The sequence below is a fragment of the Misgurnus anguillicaudatus genome, chromosome 17, assembly GCF_027580225.2.
Source record: "Misgurnus anguillicaudatus chromosome 17, ASM2758022v2, whole genome shotgun sequence".
In the NCBI taxonomy this organism is placed as follows: Eukaryota; Metazoa; Chordata; class Actinopteri; order Cypriniformes; family Cobitidae; genus Misgurnus; species Misgurnus anguillicaudatus.
Window position 1 is genome coordinate 24,569,456 of NC_073353.2, and position 22,212 is coordinate 24,591,667.

At 37.1% G+C, this 22,212-nt stretch overlaps 2 protein-coding genes and 2 long non-coding RNA genes across 9 annotated transcripts; 1 reads left to right on the forward strand and 3 right to left on the reverse strand.

Moving 5' to 3' along the window:
• Window positions 1–208: 208 nt before the first annotated feature.
• On the reverse strand, window positions 209–4,637 carry spryd7b (SPRY domain containing 7b). Of its 2 annotated transcripts, none has more exons than XM_055215063.2 (5): window positions 4,445–4,637; window positions 3,941–4,057; window positions 2,105–2,271; window positions 1,915–2,017; window positions 209–1,613 (listed from the first exon to the last, which is right to left on the reverse strand). In XM_055215063.2, the coding sequence occupies exons 1-5, from the start codon at window positions 4,548–4,550 to the stop codon at window positions 1,516–1,518; spliced, it is 591 nt and encodes a 196-aa protein (XP_055071038.1). In that variant the 5' UTR covers window positions 4,551–4,637; the 3' UTR covers window positions 209–1,515. The 2 variants fall into 2 exon arrangements, with proteins under 2 accessions (XP_055071038.1, XP_055071039.1); XM_055215064.2 differs by lacking the exon at window positions 4,445–4,637 and adding an exon at window positions 4,239–4,387.
• Window positions 3,978–13,035, forward strand: trim13 (tripartite motif containing 13). Of its 5 annotated transcripts, none has more exons than XR_008646843.2 (5): window positions 3,978–4,117; window positions 6,693–7,929; window positions 11,691–11,757; window positions 11,976–12,259; window positions 12,713–13,035. XR_008646843.2 is itself a non-coding variant. In XM_055215061.2 (3 exons), the coding sequence occupies exon 3, from the start codon at window positions 6,699–6,701 to the stop codon at window positions 7,905–7,907; it is 1,209 nt and encodes a 402-aa protein (XP_055071036.2). In that variant the 5' UTR covers window positions 3,993–4,117; window positions 4,854–4,912; window positions 6,693–6,698; the 3' UTR covers window positions 7,908–8,213. The 5 variants fall into 5 exon arrangements, 3 of the variants coding, with proteins under 3 accessions (XP_055071035.2, XP_055071036.2, XP_055071037.2); XR_008646844.2 differs by having other exon boundaries at window positions 12,172–12,259; XM_055215061.2 differs by lacking the exons at window positions 11,691–11,757; window positions 11,976–12,259; window positions 12,713–13,035 and adding an exon at window positions 4,854–4,912 and having other exon boundaries at window positions 3,993–4,117; window positions 6,693–8,213.
• LOC141350272 (uncharacterized) lies at window positions 6,123–6,828 on the reverse strand. The gene is made up of 2 exons (XR_012358351.1): window positions 6,698–6,828; window positions 6,123–6,219 (listed from the first exon to the last, which is right to left on the reverse strand). It is a non-coding gene; the product is annotated as an uncharacterized lncRNA (long non-coding RNA).
• LOC129451693 (uncharacterized) lies at window positions 12,056–19,325 on the reverse strand. Its single transcript, XR_008646845.2, has 3 exons — window positions 18,412–19,325; window positions 14,141–14,183; window positions 12,056–12,196 (listed from the first exon to the last, which is right to left on the reverse strand). It is a non-coding gene; the product is annotated as an uncharacterized lncRNA (long non-coding RNA).
• Between the last annotated feature and the right edge of the window lie 2,887 nt (window positions 19,326–22,212).

Consider the following 22,212-nt stretch of genomic DNA (forward strand, 5'->3'; position numbering starts at 1 on the left):
CATAAAATAAGTGTTGATCTACCGCAAACAGATACTGTAGGACAACACATATGAAATAATAACAGAATCGATTAAATTTGTGAACTAAAACCTTATCAATGCTCTAAAAATCAGGGGCTTTTGACAAACCATAAAAGGCTTAAGCCCCCCTCACAATGCCACTGTGCAAACCTTCAAAACTTTTAGGACTTTTAATAATAGAATAGAATATAGCAATAGCCTGCTCAATTTTATTTCGTGAGAAGTCATTTACATCAACATTTCACAAAACAGGTCTGACGGAAAGACAGAATACTTCAGTTAGATACAGCACTTGAGGAATGTACTCGTTAGATGAAAATTGTACAGGAAAATACTAGCCACGTGTGGATCAAAATACGATTTTTATGTGGCCTTTTTAAAGCACATCATTTACATAACTTCATTTTTTCAATTCTCAGCATTAAATAGGGTACAATAAAATGATATGCTATCTGTAGTGACTTGCTCTGGTAGAACAACTTCTCAGCATCATGTTTAACCTGAAGGGTTTTGGTAACATATGAAGGCAAGTGGTCAGTTTTGTTATAAACCTATTTTAGCTAACATATTAACATTGTTAACATAAGCAAAACTCATAGGATAAGAAAAGTTAAACTAACACATTCATGTTTGGTTTCAAGTCAGCAATACCCACCTCAGCTTATACATGCATGTATGAAACATTACATTGTCTCAGTGGGTATTTAAAACTCTGTCCGGCTTAAGTCACTTCATTTGTATGTGCAAAAGAGAAGATTACAGAGGTAAAGTGATAATAAACACAGTGGAAAATACTGCCATTATAGTTAGCACTTTTGGCAACAGAAAAAAGTATACATAGTCTAGAAAAAAAGGTAACACCAAGATACTCATTAGATCATAAGCAAAAGATAAAATAACTCATTTTACCAACAGAGGTTTGGTTTGATTCTCAACAACAGATAACTAGTGCAAATACAAGCTTTTCTTTGAGAGGATCGATATTCATGTAAATATAGAAAGAAAATCAAATCAGAAATAAATTAACAATTCCCACATAATTCAAATTAAACAAACCCAAACACACTACACTAATAAATAAAGAGATAAGTTTAGTTTCTTAACACACATTACAGAAAATTATGTCAGTAAGCGTCTTCAGTGCTTATGTGAAGTGTTATCTTTGTCAGTGGTATCCAACCCTGTTCCTCAGGGGCCATCAACCTTATACATTTTAGATGCCTTCCTTATCTGACAACGATTGATGTACTCCACTAATGGCAAGTTAAGTCAGGTGTGTGTTTAGGGGTTGTCCAGGAACAGGGTTAGGTACCATTAGTCCATGTTAGAGATTCTCTCACACTTGCGTGTATGTGTTCACAACCTCTGGTTCATCTTCCAAACGGACAACAGCAGCAGTAGTAACAGTAAAGGCAGAGAAGCAACATTGAAAGAGGACACAATTATGTGTTGCCATTCACACAGATCCGCTTTACACTGCGTGTATGCACACATTTAAAAGATCTGCTGTTCGAACAGAATCTTTTCAAAGCCTTCGGGTGAAGCATGGTAGAAATCACTGAACTGGCAGTCTATGATGGCACTGTCATCCACTGAGAAAAGAGAGAAGGTCAGATTAGAAATAACGTGAGGAGTTCATCATGTTGGATTCGGTAACTATATATTTTAAAGCTTATGAATGGCAGCTTTATTTCACCATTTACATGTCTTATGAAAATAAGTTTGATATTTTTCCTGAATTCAATTCACACATTTTTCCAGAAAAGTAACTGATTATTATTGATATATTGAACTGATAATTATTGAGAACCATTTCACCATCTCTACCATTATAAAACTGCTATTTGCTCATTATTGACTGTGTTTAGGTGTGAACCAGAAAATGCAACTCACCATAAACTACAGGGAATACTGTCCCTCGAATACCTGAGGCTGGACAATGCATGTTTTTTCCATTCAAATACAAGTTTAGTTCCACGTGGTCATAGGTCATTCCCTGACAAGAGATACAGTACAAACGTTTAGAAAGTAGCGATGTTCTACAATGTAGCTTGCACAGACTAAAAAACAAACAAAAACATACCACTACATCCCCCTCCTGTGGCAGACTGTTGGCAGGAAGTCGATTTTTCTCCTCGTTGTTGTGGTATATAGAACCATCATGTCTTAGCACCAAACTGTGACTGTCTTGACCCAGTGGCACCTGGTTCAAATTCACTTTCTGCGTTGCCACACCAATCCCCCATACACCTGTATCACAAACATACATACACTCATATGAGACAGATATACAGAGCAATACTGTGAATTATTAGCCTAAATAATTACTTGTTAAATACATTATTAGTCTTGAGCATAGACTATAAAAATATGGACGTAGTGTCTGTGCCGTCACCAATAGGTTTAAGAAGAGCTTTTTTGAAGCTGATAGTTGGCGGGCCTGCCGTTGCATCACTCGCGAATAATAACCAAAAATGGGTACAGATGCGGGAAGTGGGTGAAGTCAATGGCCCTGTCCCAGACGACACACTCCGGACTTGTGGTCCTCCTCAGAGTCCACACTTTGATGACATCATGTAGTACAGACTTTAGGGACCCTTGATGCGAGTCCATGTGGGCGCACCGGAGTCGTATTTTGGGACTTTCGCGAAGCCTGCTGCAGTTAGGGAGGCGCTGATAAGCACACATCGGATCGTAAAAATGACAGATGGGACACCCTACGGATTCGTAGACTAAGCGATCACGCGCAATTTTAGGCCATGAGACCGAAAGTCCACATGAAGTGCGCCATTTGGGATAGGGCCATCGTGGCTGAAACCACGCCTGCCTAGCTCGACGGTAGTGACAGCTCACGCGTCACTCAACTGGCCATGCCCTTAATTATGCAGAACTTTAAGGGTTAATATAATTTAAATGGATGGGTTACAAAACAATTCACCCCCCTTACAGTTGTCATGTCGGATATCATGTCATGTCATCCTTGGATACTTGGATAAGACACCGCTTATCCAGGTACTGCGAGTTATCTTGACTGGTACTGCTTATATGTTTAACCTATCACTTCGCTGTCTCTTTTCTCATGCCAAGTTTAAATTTGTTACAAATAGACGGTTTCAGCAGTAACAACATAAACAAGCGGCTGTCGTGGTCCGCACGTAACTTCCGGTAAACTCTGCTAATAATAAATAACAACAAAGTACTTTAAACGTAGTTTATTTATATAACAAGCAAAAAAACAACACATAGATTACCTAGGACACCAAAATGTGTTATTTTCGACGAGGCATTTGTTCAAGAGATCAGTTTAGCAACTAGTCAGATCATTAAAAAAAACCAAACCGGATGTAAAGTTAGGATCTAGACGTGCATCTTGTGCGTCCGATGAAACCGTCTATAAGCTATAAAAACATTTCAAATAATATTTTGTATCTTTTTATTACCTTGTGTGCCAAGTGGCCGTGTAATAAGCAGTGTAATGCACATCCAGCCGGTTGTTATACCCCTGCCGTGTTTTATTTTTTAATAACACCCTACTGGATGTACATTATGGTCCCTTATAACAGTGGTTCTTAAACTGGGGGGCCCTGAGATGGTGCTAGCGAGGCCCCAGTTTAATGACATTTTAAAAATACATTAATTAATAACAATTTGGTGTAATTAAACCTCGGAAAAATAAGGCTACTAACCAACAACACTACACGGTATAATTTAATGTTTTGTTTAATTCAAATTTTACGTTTTGGGGGGCATGAAGGGATGCAGCGTAAACGTGGGGGTGCACGGCGAAAAAGTTAGAGAACCACTGCCTTATAAGTCACATTAATACGAATATAAAAATAGCATATGGTTTTCTTATGTTTTTGCTCAAAAGCAGATAAAGACAGAGAAACACGTTGATTTAACTTTACAGGTACATTACCCGTGGACTGGATCTTGAACTCAAAATAGCTCTTGTTCTGGTGTAAAGGGGCGTTGGCGAGGCAGGCTCCAGTTCCACAGATCCGCCTCCCGCTTTTCACGATGACCACATCCGTCCCTGGGAAACAAGGCCAGGCAAACTCTCATGAACACATTTGCACAGAACAACAGACACAAGGTATGATTTTAAACATGCTAGCTGCTAGCATAAGGATATGCAGAATAGCATGCTTCTTAAAGACTTATACCGTGTGATCACTTGGAAATGAGATTAAATGGATATCGATAGCACTACGCACTTGATAGCTTGTTGAAAAGGATCAAACTGCTTGACATGTTCGATGAAAAACGCACTCGTGCATCTTTATCTACTAAAAATAATAGTTACTAGCCGTTGGTCTAAAATACGCCGTCATCGGCTAGCGTGACACGTATCTTTGTGTAGAGTCGGTCACTTTTTTTGACATCGCATTGATAGTCACTGAGCAGTCTAAATAACTCTTACCCATGTGGTGCGTGTCTAATTGTACGGTTGGCATTTCTTTAAGGGGAGCATGACCCGGTCCGCCATCCCCGCAGCAGCCCAAACAACACGTAAATACTGCAGCCATTCTAGCGTTGAGATCACCGGAAGTGCAGTTACACACGTCAAACTAAAGAGTGCACGAGCCTCCATCCCATAGAAAACCAATGGGCGGGAAATGTTGATAGCTGGGAACTGTTTCATGTAATGAGACACAGCGATCTGCCTCAAGGGGACGCTAACTGGTCCTTGTTCATGATTGAGCTGCATTAAAACCCATGTTTTTTTTTACTAAAAGAAATCTTTGCTAGAAAATAATTTGGTTTGAATTTATTATTTCTTATATCCTAGATAGAAAATACTTACAGCTCTAATTTGAATACTTACATAGGCAGGCACCTTGCATGACTATGATTGGTCCATCTTGATCAGCGCTGAAAAAAGTATCAAGTAAGTTACTGCTTGGCATCTTCGTTTCTGCCCGTTTAATGATTTATTCGAGATACAGTGAAACCACTTAACACTATTTTAAAATTATAAAAATAATAAACGATGTTTCTAAATTATAATTAAATGCTTCTAATTTAAAGCCAATCCTAAAATACCAGCAAATATTTTCTGCTTTGGTTGTCTTTACTTCAGGACAACTAATTTATATTAGAGATAAGAAGATCATATATTATTAAATTAGTCTGAGAACAATTTAAACTTTTTCTCATTTGATCTATGATAATATAACTTTATAAATCATAGCGATTATTATCCTATCGCACAAGCTCTCGCCCTCTCGTGGCCAATTACGTCACTGCACGCGCTTTCATCCCTGATTTGACCAATGAGCGGAGAGCCTCGGATGCGGTTCTCTTCTTGATGGCATGGAAACAGGGGAAGAAAAATCGAGGTCAAAATATTTTGACACGTGACTCTGTAGCGATTGGTTATCGATGCGTCAAGACCCTGACACATGGCACTGGCATATGCGACCACATTGACGTGACCAAAGATCATCTTTGTGACGGAAACGATAAGATTTACCAGATTATCAACATAAAAAGGATGCGTTTCAGGATGGGTTTGTATTTTTGCAGGACTGCGGTCATGCACAGTGAAAAATGACAAATATCTAACCGTTATTTATGTACCGTTGTGGGTAGATAAAGGGTAACGCCAGTATTGACGTAATCTGTAGAGGAAACGCTGATCTAGGAAAGAGTGAGCGCTTCCCGTAGCAACCCCATCCAGGAATGAAGGGATCCTCTGCATTTTCTTTGACAATGCACAAAACGTGTTTCTAACTGCCTGAGCGCGCAAATGCACCTTGCCTCCAAGACCGTATGCTGAATTCGGCATTGCACTGATGGCTGTTGTTGCATTGTTACATAACGCGTTGTACGAATTAGTTTTAATTGCATGGGCATCCTGACCTGAACTAGTTAAAATCCCCCGGTTGCAAAGTCTGCACAGCAACAAGAGTCACGATTGCGTTGCACACTGCCTAACTATCTAGTGCGTTTCTAGTCCAATTGCTGATGCTTTCGAACTGCAAAATCTGCCAGAGCCGTAGCAATACCTTGACAACCGGACCAAGGCATAGATAGAAACAAAGATTTTGACAGCTCGACGGTGGCATTTCTTTTTTTTTTTTACATCAACACCTTGAAGTTGGAAAGGTCGTCGGATATTACTGCACACGAGTTCTCACGCGGGCTATTAAAATGAAGCACTGGTGCACTCAGGAGTCTTCATCGTCAGGCAATCTGAACTACTGTATTTAGTTGCAACAGCTTCATCGTCGTGCTTCTCTACAGAGTCGCTTGAAATGCACTGTCATTGGAAAAAAAAATCTTGTGTGGACATTGCAAATCGATCGATGCAGATTATATTGATTCTTTTATTATAGCTCTAATTTAACGAAGTTTAAATAACCAAGCTACTGTATGAGCGTACTTTTCCTGTTTTCGTTATTAGACTATTATATTTAGTCGTCTTATAATAACTATACGCTTAAAAGGCATCATCAACCCGACAAAAGACCAAAATAGTTTTTCGATAAAAATACTTAAATACATTAGAATTATTGCGCATGGAGATGGTGACCAAACAACAGTGCGCGTTCGGGAGATTTCATTGAGTTGCACTGGAAAGAACCATGCAAAAATGATGGCAGTTGTTTTAATGCGCAACATTGATAAGCATTCATGTTTATTTCTTCTTTTTTTTTCCACTTTAGGACACGATGGAGCTCCTAGAAGAAGACCTCACATGTCCGATATGTTGTTGTCTCTTTGAAGACCCGCGCGTTCTGCCTTGCTCACATAGCTTTTGCAAGAAGTGTCTCGAGGGCATCCTGGACGGTAACCGGAGTTCTGCATGGAGACCTCCGTTCAAATGCCCGACCTGTCGAAAGGAGACCGCGCACAACGGTATCGCGAGTTTGCAAGTCAATTACACCTTGCGTGGCATCGTGGAGAAGTACAACAAGATTCGTGTGCTGCCGAGGATGTCTCTCTGCCGAGCGCACAGTGGACAGCCGCTCAACATTTTTTGTGCCACGGATCTAAAACTCATCTGTGGTTTTTGCGCCACAACAGGTGACCACAAGGGCCATAAGTTCTGCGCGCTAGAGGAGGCGTACGAACGCGAAAAGGTCGCGTTTGAGGAGTTGTTTCGCGTCGTGGAGGGCTGGAGGAGCGCGGAGGTGCATTTGTGCTTGGAGTCGTTAGAGGGAGCGAAGAAGAAAGCGCTGGAGAGGGTCTCGGGGGACGCGGATCGAGTCTCAAGCTACTTTGACAAACTATTGCGCACACTAGACCACAAACGGAGCGAAATCCTCTCTGACTTCGAGACTCTGAAACTCGCGGTCATGCAGACATTTGATCCTGAAATTAACCGGCTGCGCTCGGCGCTGGAGGAGCAACGGTGCGCACTCGCCATCGCCGAATCCTTTCGGTCGCTCTCCGATCCACTCACCTTCCTACAGCAGATGCAGGACTTTAGGGAAAAACTTAGCGTCATTCGGGAAACGCCACTTCCATCGCGAACCGATTTGGAAGTGGGTCTGCGTGGCCTGCAGAGCTTCGATTTGAAGGAATGGGATCGGGTGCGTTTTGGAGAGGTGGACAAGTTGTGCGCCCCGTACGAAAGCAGCTCTTACTTGACATCGTTGCCCCCTGCTCCTCGCTATTCCCGTGTACTGTGGAGAGTGCTTCTGGTTGTATTTGCTTGTCTGCCTGCGCTGCACTTTCTCCCATCAGACTGTCTTGCTCTGAGCTTTCATGATAAGTTGGTAGCAGTCGGTGGCTTTACTCTGCCCAGTCCAGGAGAGATTTTGCGCTGGTTCGGGTTCTGTTGGAAAGAAGGAGCTGCAATCTGCACATTATTTATTGAACAGTGTCGAAACTCTATTTTGGACCTGATAAACACGACGTCCGATTTCATCAGCTGATTTTTATAACTACATCTATTAGGTACTTTTTAAGTACTACATACCCCGCAGATTTGTTGCTTTGGGAAAGTTTAGTTTATGTTATTGTTGTTGAATTTGTCACAGTGGTTGTTCCATATACCGTTACCAGTTGTGTGCTTTTGTCTGTTTATTTTACGCGAATGTTAAACAAGTGTTGATGGATTATGGTTTACTTATTGAATAATTTTCCAAAGTTAATAAAATTCGTTTCTCATGTTGTACGGAAAAAAACAGAACCGAATAAATCAAGTTTCCTTTAAATAAAAGTGGACAAATCTCACAGCACATTTAATTGTCATTATTGTAGGATATTTGCAAGGCTAGCTTAACGACAAACAAAACTTTGAGAAACATTTGTTATGAGAATGCGTTGACAACTTATAACACTGTGCGAGGTATATGAGACTCAAGGTTAAGTGTTACATAACAATGTCGGATTCACACCATGCACGACCACTTTACTTTTTTAAGCAATTCATAAATATTTATAATTGGAATCTCGTTATAATAACATCCTGCTATAATGAGGTTTATTTAATTTTTTTACATAAGAATTGTAAAGTAGTCTTTTTACTCTAAGCCGTAAATCTTTTAAACTGGTGCACAAGTTTAGTGTTATCGATGGATTCGTGTTTTTGTTGTTTGCCAGTGGAGTTATTTAATATACTCGTATTTTATTAGGCTACATTTAATTTTTCTCTAAGTAAAATCTCAGCCCTTTTTGTAATGTTTTCTATTTCCAACAAGAGAGAGATGAAATGTGCATGATTGACAGAAAGTTGAGACTGATAAGAATGGGTATATTCCCGTTTTTCGTTGAACTATTGGAATCCTAAGATTCACAGATGACACTCTTAATGTGACGTCATAGCTGAATCCTTGTACACGTCACTGCACATATATTTAGCCGACTGTTGCCAGGCGAATTGGAGATGAGGGGTGAAAATACTCTTTCAACCTACTTTACAAAACAAAATTTAAATATATTTAGAAAACCTTGAATACCAAATTGTTGATAAATATAAAACATTCCTAAACTTGCTAAATGCATTAAGAAATAGAAAGCTTGCTGTAAAAATATGCCATGTGTTATGTAATTCCTTCTCCTCGATTAGCCCAGTCTTTTTTTAAAACAAATGTAACTTTATCTGGTAATAATATCGAGTTTTATCGTTACCATGATTTTTTTACCATGAGTTTAAATGGCCCAACTGAAATATTTTCCAGGAAAAAAGCCAGTCACGTAAGGTGCTATTTCGTAATGTTTTGAACTGACTGTCTTTCTGTGTTTAATTATTCAGTTGTCTTAAAGTTTGGTTTTGTATTGTCAAGATTCGTCTTTTTAAGGAACAACATTCGCATTAAAAAGCTGTGATCTCAGATTTTAAGCCATATCTATTTTCTCCAAATTTAAAAAAGTTGTTTTTGCCAAATAAATGTCTCTTTTTATAGGACATGTTTAGCAGTAGCATTATGCTGAATACGGTTTAAATTGTGTCAGTGCACCAAACAAATAAACAAACACTCGTCGACAGTGGCTAAAGGTCCCACATTCTCTGTGCCCTATGATAACAAATGTGAAAATATAATACCTTACGACTTTTTGTAGACAGTGCACGTAACATGTACATATATTTAAATTTCGATTATAAACCTACAAGTGTCATACGGCGCATACTGCAATCGCAAAGCAACCTTGCATGCGTATAAATGGTGCAGATAGGGATAGCATTTAACTAATAGTTTAACATCAAAACTGTAAGATAAATTTTATTTGTCGGAAAAAACACAATGAATTCTCATTTTCCTTATAAATGTTTAAGATTTACTTAAATTTTCTAAAATTTAAAGCACTCGAGATTATGCAAGCGCCGTCCGGATAAAAGGTTTATTTACATTTAAGAACATTTAAAATAGGCTATTGCAAAAATATTAAGGTAAAATTATTTTAACAACTCTAAGCTGTCCCCATACAAAGACATAAAAATATAAAAAGACATTTTAGTCACTGGAAAATTATTCAAACACACACTGCGCACACTGACCATGCGACAGGCATAAGTCGGGCAAAATTACACAACAATTTGTTCAGGTGTAAGAAAGCAACATGGGAATCACACAAAGTTTAATTATTGTTCCATTAATTTTGTTCAATAATCAATTAACAATTAAAAGTATCAAAATAGACATACAACAAAACTCTGATAAAAAGTAAAATTAAAAAAGCAAAAAAAAAAAAAATGCATTTCTGCTTCTAAAATATGTAGAGGCGTAATAAAACGCGTTTTAGACAAACCGCTAATAGCCTATTTAAAAAAATGGGTCTGCTTTTCAATTAAACATTTTAATTCCTTTTAGAATTTACTTATAATACACCATGTTATTTAAAAAAAAACTTCAATGGCATTAGTAAAATCATTAAATCAGTAATGTTGATTTTTCGCCTAGACAAATAATAGACTAAAGCAGCTTTATGAAACAGCTTACTGCTCCTGCACTTTAACAGCTGTGCTGTGCATATGAGATATGATTTAATTAATGTCTAAAAGCATCATATAACACATCAGAAAAATTATTTTTATGTGCGTCAAAATCGGTCATGTTTTTAAAAAAGTGCAACATTGCTTTATGTCCTGCCCGATTTAAACGCCGTTTATTTATTGCATAAGATGTGATAAACGCACGTTAATACACAAACCGTATAAGACTCTTTTAAAATGAAATAAAAGTGTACAGTGCTTCAAAGTGGCATAGTACACAAAATAAGGCTAAATGCATTGACTTCGGTGTCGCAGCATTGATAACATTAAAAGCAAGCATTTTATTTAAATTGTGATAAAAAAAATGCTGTCAAGATGTTTTATTCCTCAATTCATTAAATAGAGATTTCAGTAATTCTGGCATTGCATACTGTTATTGTCTCTATTTAATTTAGGCCAACGCAGGCTGCTAGGAATGAAATTTTAATTTTATTATATAAAAATGTATATTAGCCTACATATAACTACCCCGTTACATAACGACTGCGTAATGCTTACAAGAATTACTGACAAAGCTCTTGTAATAGAAACGCGCTAGGTTTTAGGCGTTTTAACCCATGTGAATGTTCATCTTTATGATACAAACGTACTGTTTTGGTTACTTCGTACTAACAAAATAAGGTGGTTAAATTCTATCTTTAAATTCACTCCATAAACAACGGAACAATCGACCGAATTAAGAAATCCTAAAAAGGCTTGCTGGTTTTTAAGAATTGCACTTTTAAGGTTATTGGATTTAGTGCGTTGTGGTATCATTTTACACATCTGAAAACTTTACTTTTTTAATGCGCATTTTGACATGTACTTTAGGTGGTGGGTTCGTCAAACACACAAAAAAATAAAATAAAACGAGGATGCATTAATTAAAGCAAAAGACCAAAGACTACACCTCATACAGTAAACTGCAACATTAATCAAATAAAGTTGGCCAAGTTAATAGCGAGTAAAGGACAGGTCACACGTTTTTCCTTTTTCTTGTATTTTTTATTCATTTGTAATTTGCAATGACACATTTGGAAAAATATGATTTATGCTGTAAAATTTAAAGGCAACATAAAAAAGCAAGGGGTAGAATTTTATATTTACATATTGACGAAAACAAATTGTGCAGAATACCAAAACTTTCAACAAATATTTAAATGTAACTGATAAAAAAAATGATGTAAAGTAAAACTTTACCTCTGAAAACTAACACTGTCTGTCTTTACCTCTGACCCTTCAGTTTGCTCCAGTGAGGCTCAGCGTTGTCCTTACTTCTCTATGCTGGATTGATGATTCAGTCCAAAAAGGTATTTTAGTACCAGTGAGTCAGCCATTACTGGCACCAGCAGGGTAGCTGTGATAAAAAAGATGATGTGCATGTGCTGCTTGGTGACTTCTTGCTTCAGCAGCACGAGCAATATTGGAGGCATTAGCCAAGGAGTAACTCCAATATTTACATGCTGCTAAAGCAAGACAACACACGCATTCACACACAAACATCCACGCTCTCTTTCTTGCTGCGTAGGTCCCAGGAATTGATGCTGCAGCACATCACGGCCTGCATCTCTGTATCACCACAAACCATTCTGTGCTGCTACACCATCACCTAGGGAGGGTCTCTCTCTCTCAATCATACACACTCACACCCTCGGCAACATGACTATGCACTGCCAGAATCATAAGAGAGTGACTCCTCTTCCCCTCTCTCTCTCTCTCCGCAGGACTTGAGGTATTCCAGGACTCCGTCTGAAACACAGAAGAGAACAGGACTTGAGCAAGAATATATACAGCACAGCTGGACATGATGCTGTCAGTTTGCAGCAAATTTTTGAATGTTCACTGCTGTGTTTGCATGCATATTATTAACATATAGTTTAAAAAAGTATTTTTTTATTTGTATTATTATTGCAATTTTACATTTAAATATTTTCATTGAAAAAGTATTAAGAATATGCCATCCAATGTAGAATTAAGTAAACAAAAGATATATTTTTAGCTTAAAACCAAGCACCACAATAAATAACATTTTCAATGTCACATAAAAGGGGATGGATGTACAAATAAAAACAGATGTTAGGGGATGAGCCGGGATACTTAAAACAGTCATGAGGGAATCAGTGCTGTTGTTTGTCATGTTTAAATTTTGTCATGTGGGAAATGACAAACAAGACACCAAGTAGTACAAAAGTTTTGTTTTAATTATAAGAAATACGACAAAATTTTGTATTATTAATGGTACTTCATGGTATTATCTTCCTTTAGATCTTCAGCATGCTGGACTGTGCCGACACACCTCATCACCACCTCTTCAATGCTATCAGTACATCAAAGGAAACAAACAACTAACACTATCATCTAGAATTTAACACTGGCAACATCCAGCCTCCAAGTCATCTTCAACAGCAGACGCTAACCTGCCATAAGCTTTTCTATTAGCTAAAATGCATGTTTTCACAAAGGTAAATATAGACAAATGGTGGATGCTGCACATAAGTGGTGGTTGAGAAGGATCCCCTTTCACATGTAAAGTGCTATATTAAATGTAACAAATTATTATTAATATTATTAAACGGTGTTCCATTAGATATCTGTTACTCTGATCTGAATCAATTGATGTGAGTGTGCATTACATTTAAAGATAATGTAATTGTACTTTATAGCAATAGGAGAATTGTGGTTCAGAATATTCATTTGTATGTCCCAAGCATCTGAATGAACTGTAGCAGAATAAAAGGTGAGTAACTAAATGACCACAAGATTTTAAAACCAGCAAATGTGTGGTATTTCAATTTTTAATGTATTAACAATCTTCTGTCAATCATTAATAAATACATACTGTATTTTAACAGAATTTATTAACTTACAATACGGTGCTTATGGTATTGAAATTTTAAAGGTGCAGATGACACCTAATTTTTTTATTTTGGTCAAAAATGGTGCAACATGTTTTTACAGACAAGAAATGAATAATGTGATAATCATTGATATGTATTTAGCTCCTAATGAAATTGGCTGAGAAAAACTTTGCTTTGTTTAGCTGAGGAAACTCAGCAAATAGAGCAAATGGGAATAACAGAATTTTCCAAAATTAGCCAGTTGGCTCTCTGGCCCAAATAAAACAATGTAATCCTACAACGAGTAAGACAAGTCACACAATATAAAGTCAATGCTGAAGCAGCTTGTAAGAATCTATTGCCTGTACTTGATAGACAGCAAACTTTGTAACGTCTACCCGAACAAGAGCTGGCATATGAGATTTTCTTTTTTTGGGGGTGGGGGGGGGCAACAATTATTTTAGCTAACACACCTCAGAGGCAGGAAATACTAATTCAAAATAAAAATGTAAAATTATAAAAGCAAATGTATATGTTTACATTAGCTATAACCAATCATCCACTATCTGACAATAAGACTGATTTCCTGTGGTAGAGATAAACACCACACTGAATATAGTACTTCTGACAAACAAAAACAGGATTACAAAGGGTGGGCAATAAATTATTCAGTAATTTTCATATACACTTCATAGAGTTTACCTAATGCTAATAACATGCATGTCAGTGTAAAGCAGACAACAGATTATTTTAAAACCTCAATGATTGAAGTATAAAAATCTCTTAACTGTCAGCCTCTTTCTTAAAACAATTTACACAACATAAAAGGAGTATATCTGCAAAGAAGTGCCATTACCGTGAATTGTCTTCTGTATCCTGACATCACCATCAGGCAAATTCTGGGGAAGAAACAAAAACATCATCAAACAGGATTATCAATATATACGCATTTTACATTTGTATGTCCTGCTTTAGGGACTCATGTAACAGACTGCAGTATAATTTAAAAAAACATCTACAGTTAGTGTAATAAGTGTGTACAAAACAATTTAGTGGAGTGTAGAGATTTGATCCCTAAACTCAATTCCACAGTTTAAAAAAAACAAAGAAATGGGCCTGATCATAATCATTACTGATCTTTATCAATAAATCAACTGTGTAGTCCATTATATACACACACACACTTATAACTAAATATAGTAATATTATGGAACTAACATTAAAATTTTAATTCCTAAAAGAAAAAAACACCATACCACTATAAAGCTAGACTTTTGGGCCGTTATTATGCATTTGTTGTTTGTGAGACTTACACAAGTATTTTATACTTTTCTGGTCTGTGCGTCTTTTACTCCCTCTTCCTTTCTCTCTCTCTCTCTTTCTCTCTCTTACACACACACACACACACACACACACACACACACACACACAGTAAGGCTCATGCTAAGATATTATGAGTATATCTTCACAGGAAACATCTGACCACATTAATTTTTAGCATGGAGGAAAAAAGGCTCAGTCACACAAAACTGACAAGAGCTCCATAAGAGTGACAAAAAACTCAAATGTTAAGAAAGTCGTAAAAAAGTGGATCAAATAATATACAGCATGGTTAGATGCAATAAAAAATTATCCACACAAATGAAACATTTCAAAATGCATGTGTGTGTTCAAACTTTTTCTATGTCCTCATTTACACATAGGAAATGCTAAAAAAAAAAAGTAATTAAAAGTTCATCATTTTAGTACAAATTTGTAGTGGGTTTAGTTGTGTAGTGGGTTTCTAATTTTACCATGTAATCATATGCACTAGCAACTATTCCATAAGATGAATGCAAAGTATGTGCACCACATTTTATATAATTTATTTTATACTTTTAAACTATATAATCGTGAAAATTTCATAATTATATAATTTGATTATATTCATAACAGCAAATCAGCAAAACTCTTATTATCTGGAAGGTGGTCACACTGGTGTATGTGTGTGTGTCTTAAGAGGAACGTCAGAGCATCAGAACAATTCTGTGTGAGTGTAAGGAGGGTGTGAATGAATGTATAACATTTAACCTTTCTCTACTTGTGTTTAACTGCGATCACGTGACCTCAGGGTCAAAGGGTATCACCTTGCACTCCTCCATCAACATCAGCATGTGACAGTCACACACTCCGAGATTCACGTTCAGTATAGAAAAACCTCCCAACTAATTACTGTGTCATAGTTAAACAGTCAAAATAAAGTACGGCAAAAATAAAGTTTCATTTTACAAGTATTACTTGAAGTTAGTCAACTTTAATTAGGAAAGAATTTAGACTTTGTAAAAAGTCTCAAGTACTAATTTTTACTTCCATTGAGAAAAAATTATATATGAAATGCATTCAGCAATTCTCTGTAATTTATCTAAGTCCTTTTGCTACAATTACAAAAGCTAAATATCTCTTTAACACACTTGCTGCAATGCAAAAAAAAGAAATCAGACTGTGGAAATATTTAGTCAAAGCAGGAATGACAGCAAGCCTGCACACCTGTACGACACTGATGCACCTGAATGCGGCTGCAACAACACACAGAAACATACACCTGTACCCTGACTGCAACCTCTCAACTGCACTGACAAAAGAAAGCTCTGCAACTCTGCATTTACAGCAGCTTTTATACTATAGCAAAAACTCTAGTTAGGCAATATATGTGCTTTTGTTTTACAAAGAAACCTCTCACATACACAAGTAAGTTTTCCTATAATCATTAGAAGAGCATGGGTGATGTCACAGAGCCATTCTGTGTGTCTGTGACCACATATTAACATTCAGATCCTCCTGGCATAGTGAAGTAATACTTGATGCCAACTTATTAATCTTTCAATATTGCAAATAATTTTATACGTTTGTAAACAGCCAGTAGATCTGAATTACCGAAAAGATACACTTCTTTACAAGGCATGGCCAACTTAATGTTTACACCACAATTATTACACTACAATAATCTGTTAATTTTCTGTTATATTTTACAGTAGGTTGGACAAAAAAATCCCTTTTCAAAATGTAAGCCCTAGACACACTACTAAAATGTATGTAAGGTTTAATTTTATGCATGATAACAACATAGCCTGTATCGCCTTTTAAGAAAATAAAATCTTGTTTCTCTTCTCTATCCCAGTAAAAAAACTCAGATAACAACAATGTAACAGTAGGTTACTATGTAACAGAAATGAAAAAGAAAAGTGTAAATAAGTGAAATAAGTGTAAAAATGACATCTCACAACAGATATGTATATCAGTGTGTACTTGTACAGATATGTATGAGTGTAACCTGACACAACCTTTAAGTTATTTACACATTTTAGTGCCAATAATTCATGGTTATTTTACCTTTTTTTGCAGTGCATTCATTTTAAATGTTCATTAAGTGATAAAGTTTTACTAAGTGCCAACATGGACAGCTGGACTTAACAGCATTCACTAACTGCTTTGAAAATTTAGGTATTACACACTGACATTATAAATGTATTATATAATTTTTACAGGACTGTATGGTCGTATGGTTAAGACTGCAATGCTTATGAATTGTATATATAAAAAATAGGTATTGTTATAATATTAGTATTCTGCTACTAAACCACCAAGATACAGTGAGTGTATGACGCATCTGTTGATTAAACTGCAATGTTGTGAACATGATAAAGAGATCGTTGTGGTTTACTTGTGGGGATTTCCCTACAGTGCAAGGCAGGATCAACTCATGGGAAGAAAAACTGCCAAGAAATGTTAAAAAATGCATAAAAATAAAAACAGTAAACATTTATTAGGGCTATCATTGTGAAAAAAAGGCTGCATGAGAATTTTTTTTATTTGGTGTGGTAGTGGACTATGCTTAAAAAACAACTTCAACATAAATTGAAGGATTTGATATTAAAAAATATATAATTTTGGTATATCGTGTGGCTTGTTATAATACAGTATACATATAAAAGTAAAGATACATATTCAATATACCTTACATATGAGGTTGAGACTGTAACCTGACTGTAATGTCATCTATTCACTCTATAGATATTTAGACTGAACCAGAGATCATTTATAGATTTATCCCTACAGTATTTCATCAGATGTTGTAAAAGAAAACAAACGCTGCACGTATAGTGCTATTTAAAAATATTAGACACATTTTCACAACCAAATTAGATAAATTACTAATTTATTAAAAAGTTTCAAACTCTAAATAGCTGGTCTTTTTCATAGTATTTATTGCCTGTTTGGGCATAAACTGACCCTAGGTCTCTTCAAGGTTAACCCCCATGATTTCACATGACATGGACAGGCCTTTACATCCATCATCACAATTAGGAGGTCAAAGCATCATGGTAATGACTTAATGACCTTTCGGCATGTGATCACCAAGCAAAGTTCCCGAAGAGCCACTTTCTTTGCAATATGGGTTTACTATGGAGTCGAGTGCAGTGCAAAAGTCACCAAAATTACTTGAGCACTGAAAGACCGAAAAAAAAAAAACTGGCGCTGAGGTACATACGCAGACACAAAGCTTTTCAACGCCGGCGCAAACCCAACAATAACCGATTCACAGACCTCTCGCGTCTACGTATTTCCTCTAATGTTAATCTCAGTGATGCAGAACACTCGTTCTCGTAGTAAAAAGCATCAAAGTAAGTTTCACAGATAAACAATTACGATGAAAATCCTCAATTCACTATCATAAATCTAGGCCCTAAATTATTCGATATTGCCACTTGGTTATGTAATTTTAATTTATAGGCCTGCCTGCATAAAAGTATGAATACGTGTCCATAACACTTTTGTGTGTCTCAAATTGCACGGGGAAAATGGTTCTGAGTGAAGTTGAGAACCTGATGTTGCAATCGCGTGGTACAGTAGATCACCAAATTATGACGTGTTGGTTCGATCGAGTGATGATCCTGTTCTAGAAACTGCTTGCCTTCATTTCAAATATTCACTGCTTATTTTGTCAGTTAGTTGCAATTACAACACTTCACCTATATTATATTTATATTCATTATAATTCTACTGATATAACAGTTCGTTAATTCAACACATAAGTTAGAGATAATAAACTAAATAATCTGCATTTTACAGGCAAAACGTTACACTTACCAAAACACCTGAACAGTCATCTTTGTAAATCCATTAAAAACTGTTTGAAATGTAAAAATCTGTCGGCGCACAAATTATAGTCAATGCCCAAAAGAGAAAAAAAACAGGCACGTAGTTCACCCTTGGTTATTTTACTGAAAAAATAAGCAAAATGTAGTAAAGAGTATGACAATGTTGGTCGGTGTGGGGTCCCGTGTATCGCTCGCTGATAGGCTGTCGAGCTCGCCGGCCGTCTCACTCACATCACCAATCCCGCTCAAACTCAACGTTTAAAAAATGCACAAAACCACCTCACTCCATCAAACAACCCACACAAATCCATTCCTCGTCTCCTGCGCTAATTTTTCGATTTTTTACAGATTTTTCACAACATCCGGGTATTTGTTGGATTTTTTTGAAAATAAAAAATATATATTTCGTTTCCACAGCGCGGCTCCGGTCGGACGCCCCTTCTCAGCTGGAAATGCTAGCCGGATTAGCCTGCTAGCTCACTTCAGTCGCCACTTCACTATTTGTTGTCACTTTACGTTGTCTTCCGTGTGTCCAGTAATTATCCGCCTGAAACAAGATGCTGAAATTTGTGGAAAATTTTTGAGAAAAATTCCTGCGTTTGTTCTCCAGAACAGTCAAAAAGTGTGTTCCCCTCGCTCGTATTACTGAACTACATTACGGAGCCTCTCTGGGTAGCTGTTGTTACTATAGCGGCTCACTCGAAAATGGCGCCGAAAGCTCTAGTCTTCATTCAAATTGGCCGGAGCCTCCCCCTGCCCGCATTGGGCATGCCGGGACCTAGAGCAGCGCGCCGGATTGGTCGAGACAAAATGCACCCTCAAACCGGCTAGCAACCCAGAACCCACGCACAATATCCTTACACGGCCAGCAGAGCACGGTTTAACTGTACTTCTGCCAGTTTGTGTTTGAAATAACGAATGCTAGGGAGCGCGATTGTCCATACTGCAATCGTTTTTACACTATTGTAGTTTTACACAACTGGTTACAGACAAAAATGCATTCTCTGATATTTCAGTTGCATCACAAATCCGCGATACATTTCATATGAACACTTATGAAATCAACCTAGTGTATCTGATTCGTGTATGGTCAACACCCAACATGATACGTATGCATGGGAGCTTTTACAGAGAGCGCGTGTGACAAGCTGATGCGAACTAGATTAAGAATGATCATTTCCTACTTTGAAAATAAGGGGGAACTAAAACATTTGAAGGGTAATAGCGGTCAAAACTTCTTTCTCTAAATCGCGCGAGTACATTTACTCGAATGTAAACCATTTTAAGAAACAGAGAATATTGGTTGATACGGCTTGTAAAGCCGAAGTAACAAAACCAACCACTTGGATGTATCTTAACAACAGACCCTACCGATCAGCGCGCTACTAAAGCAGACAGAGCAACTGCGAGCTGCGTCACTCACACCACCAGCAGCGTGAAGGTTGATTGGGAGAAGAAAGAAACTGCGCTCCATCTGTCAAATCCGCCCCTTTCAGATTACTGCCGACTGCATCATTCGGATAGAGACTTTCAAAATTTGGCACTGCTTTGTAACTATTTGACCAACAACCTCTTATGATTCATTTGGGAAGATTTGAAATATCTGGTGGCTATGTGACCACACTGCTTTATAAACCCCAGTCTTATCAGGGATTTACGTAAATTGGGGGGTGGGACTGGCTTCGACATGCTGTGCTGCTTTTTACTATGTTTTGTCATGTGGAGAATTTCAGATGAAAATAGCTATACTCTGCCTATTCAAATATTACACAAAATGATAAATACTTTTTCTTTTGTAAGTCACTTTGGAAAATTCACCGGCTAAATTAATACATGTAAATGTAAATAAACATATAGGTTTCTTTTTAGCTATAATTGGCTGAAATCATTGTATAATATATGTATTTTCTAATTCAGACACACCCACATAAACCACAATCAATGATAAACAAAGACATATCTATGACATTTCTATGTGACGTCCAAAGCAAATACATGTATCAGTAAGTCTATTAAAGTGTGTAACAAGACCTGTTTGTATTCAAAGATCAGATTGAATGGACAGGAAGTTATGTGTTAGCAGTGTATGCTGAAAAATATGTACACTTCATGTGATAATCTTTATGGACAAATTTATGTGTGCTTTATTTCATTTACCCATGTCTCTTATATAATTTGTTTATATTTTTTATATTTTTACAATTTCCATCTTACAGGCCTTTACTGATACATAGTGCCTTTATTAGGTCTATTTTCTGTGCCAACCATTGGTTAACCTCATCCCATCTTACAAATTAGTTTTTTGTTCAGGTTTATTTTAATTTGACTAAACAGAAATTGCAAAATTATCGTTCTCAACATCTAAAATGAAGCATGGTGGCACTTTAGTTGTTGTGTGTCTGTGACCTTGTTAACACTCTTATCTTTTCCTCGCACCATCACAATATGAGACTGCGTAAACATTTTAACAGTAGCCAATCAGCACCCAGAACAAAGTTATCACCAAGTTTGCCTTTTTAAATCAAGACTCAGTTTATCTTTTCTTTGCATTCCGTCACCACCAGGCTATGCTATTTATTAGAATTAGTACTCATGCACCTTTTACTACCTACCACTGTCTTTGACTAACTTGTCATTTTCTTCACTAATACACACATTTATTAAATGTAAAGTATGCAGTTACCCGTCCTAATGCTTTTGAAATGTGTAATAAGCACGCCTTGTGTTTAGATCCGTGTGAGTTTTTTATATTTTATAATAAGGTAAAGTAATAACAAAGCGCACTGCAGGCAAGCCCAGACTAGCGCGTCAAACGTCGCGGAAATCCCGCCTCTAAAGGCAGACCTCCGATGATGTAAGCCTTCCAAATATAGCGTGTTGCCGAAGCAACAGCACTTTGCTATTGGTGCAGCTCCCAGTCAGTCATGACGTCACAAGGCCAGTGTTATTATTGTAAACAGGGCGCTTACTTTCCACGGGCTCTCGGGTCCCGAGCCTATGCTACGCGTTTCTTTGTTCACTGGCTGAGAAGATCAACACGACAAAGGAGCATTCATGAAAACGCACTTTGCATGTTATGAACATTATGTAGTTTTATACGACAAAACTAATAAGTTATTGACTTACATTTTAAACAAGTAGTTACATGCGATCCTCAAACAGGTTAGACATTACACAGGAACGTATCTCGAAGACACCCGGTAACTAAACAGTTGTTCATGTTTTGACATGCATCGCGATTTAATACAGTGCTGTTAAATCTAAAATAAAGTTTTTTATTCACGAAATATTAGAATTTATTACTTTGCTATACACTCTACATCAAGAAAAGTCAAAAACTTTTCGACAATTACTTCGACGTCTGTTGCCACTCCTGCACCTAAGCCCGTGTCATCATTGTTTCAACAACAACATGATCTTAACACATCTCAAAGTTTTTATGCTCTGCCAACCGAGCTCTAACACGACACATTATAATCATTTCGTAAAATAGTTATAAGTCTGAATGGCCCATTCATAGTGCAGAGACTGGTCGGTACCTAAAAGTTCATATGAATGGCACTTACCCCAAGCGCTGGGAAAATTGAGGATATTTATGAAGACATCACTTGACTCTATAGGGGGGATGTTCTATATACTATTATCTCTTCAAACACGTTCATGCAAATTCGGCTTAAAGTTTCAGCTTATTTACACTGCAGTTTCACAGGCTATCGAGGAAGTTCTTCTTTTGTTCCAGTATTTATATACACAGCGTCAAAGTTGCGCGTTGAGGAGGCGGAGCAGCGCT

Coding starts and splice junctions, on each gene's coding strand:
- trim13 (XM_055215060.2), top strand. CDS start 4,085: ATGAACACATTTGCACAGAACAACAGACACAAG. Junction 4,118..6,692: donor CACAGAACAACAGACACAAG/GTATGATTTTAA, acceptor TTTCCACTTTAG/GACACGATGGAGCTCCTAGA.
- spryd7b (XM_055215063.2), bottom strand. CDS start 4,550: ATGGCTGCAGTATTTACGTGTTGTTTGGGCTGCTGCGGGGATGGCGGA. Junction 4,058..4,444: donor ATTAGACACGCACCACATGG/GTAAGAGTTATT, acceptor CTTGTTTCCCAG/GGACGGATGTGGTCATCGTG. Junction 2,018..2,104: donor CACAGGAGGGGGATGTAGTG/GTATGTTTTTGT, acceptor ATCTCTTGTCAG/GGAATGACCTATGACCACGT.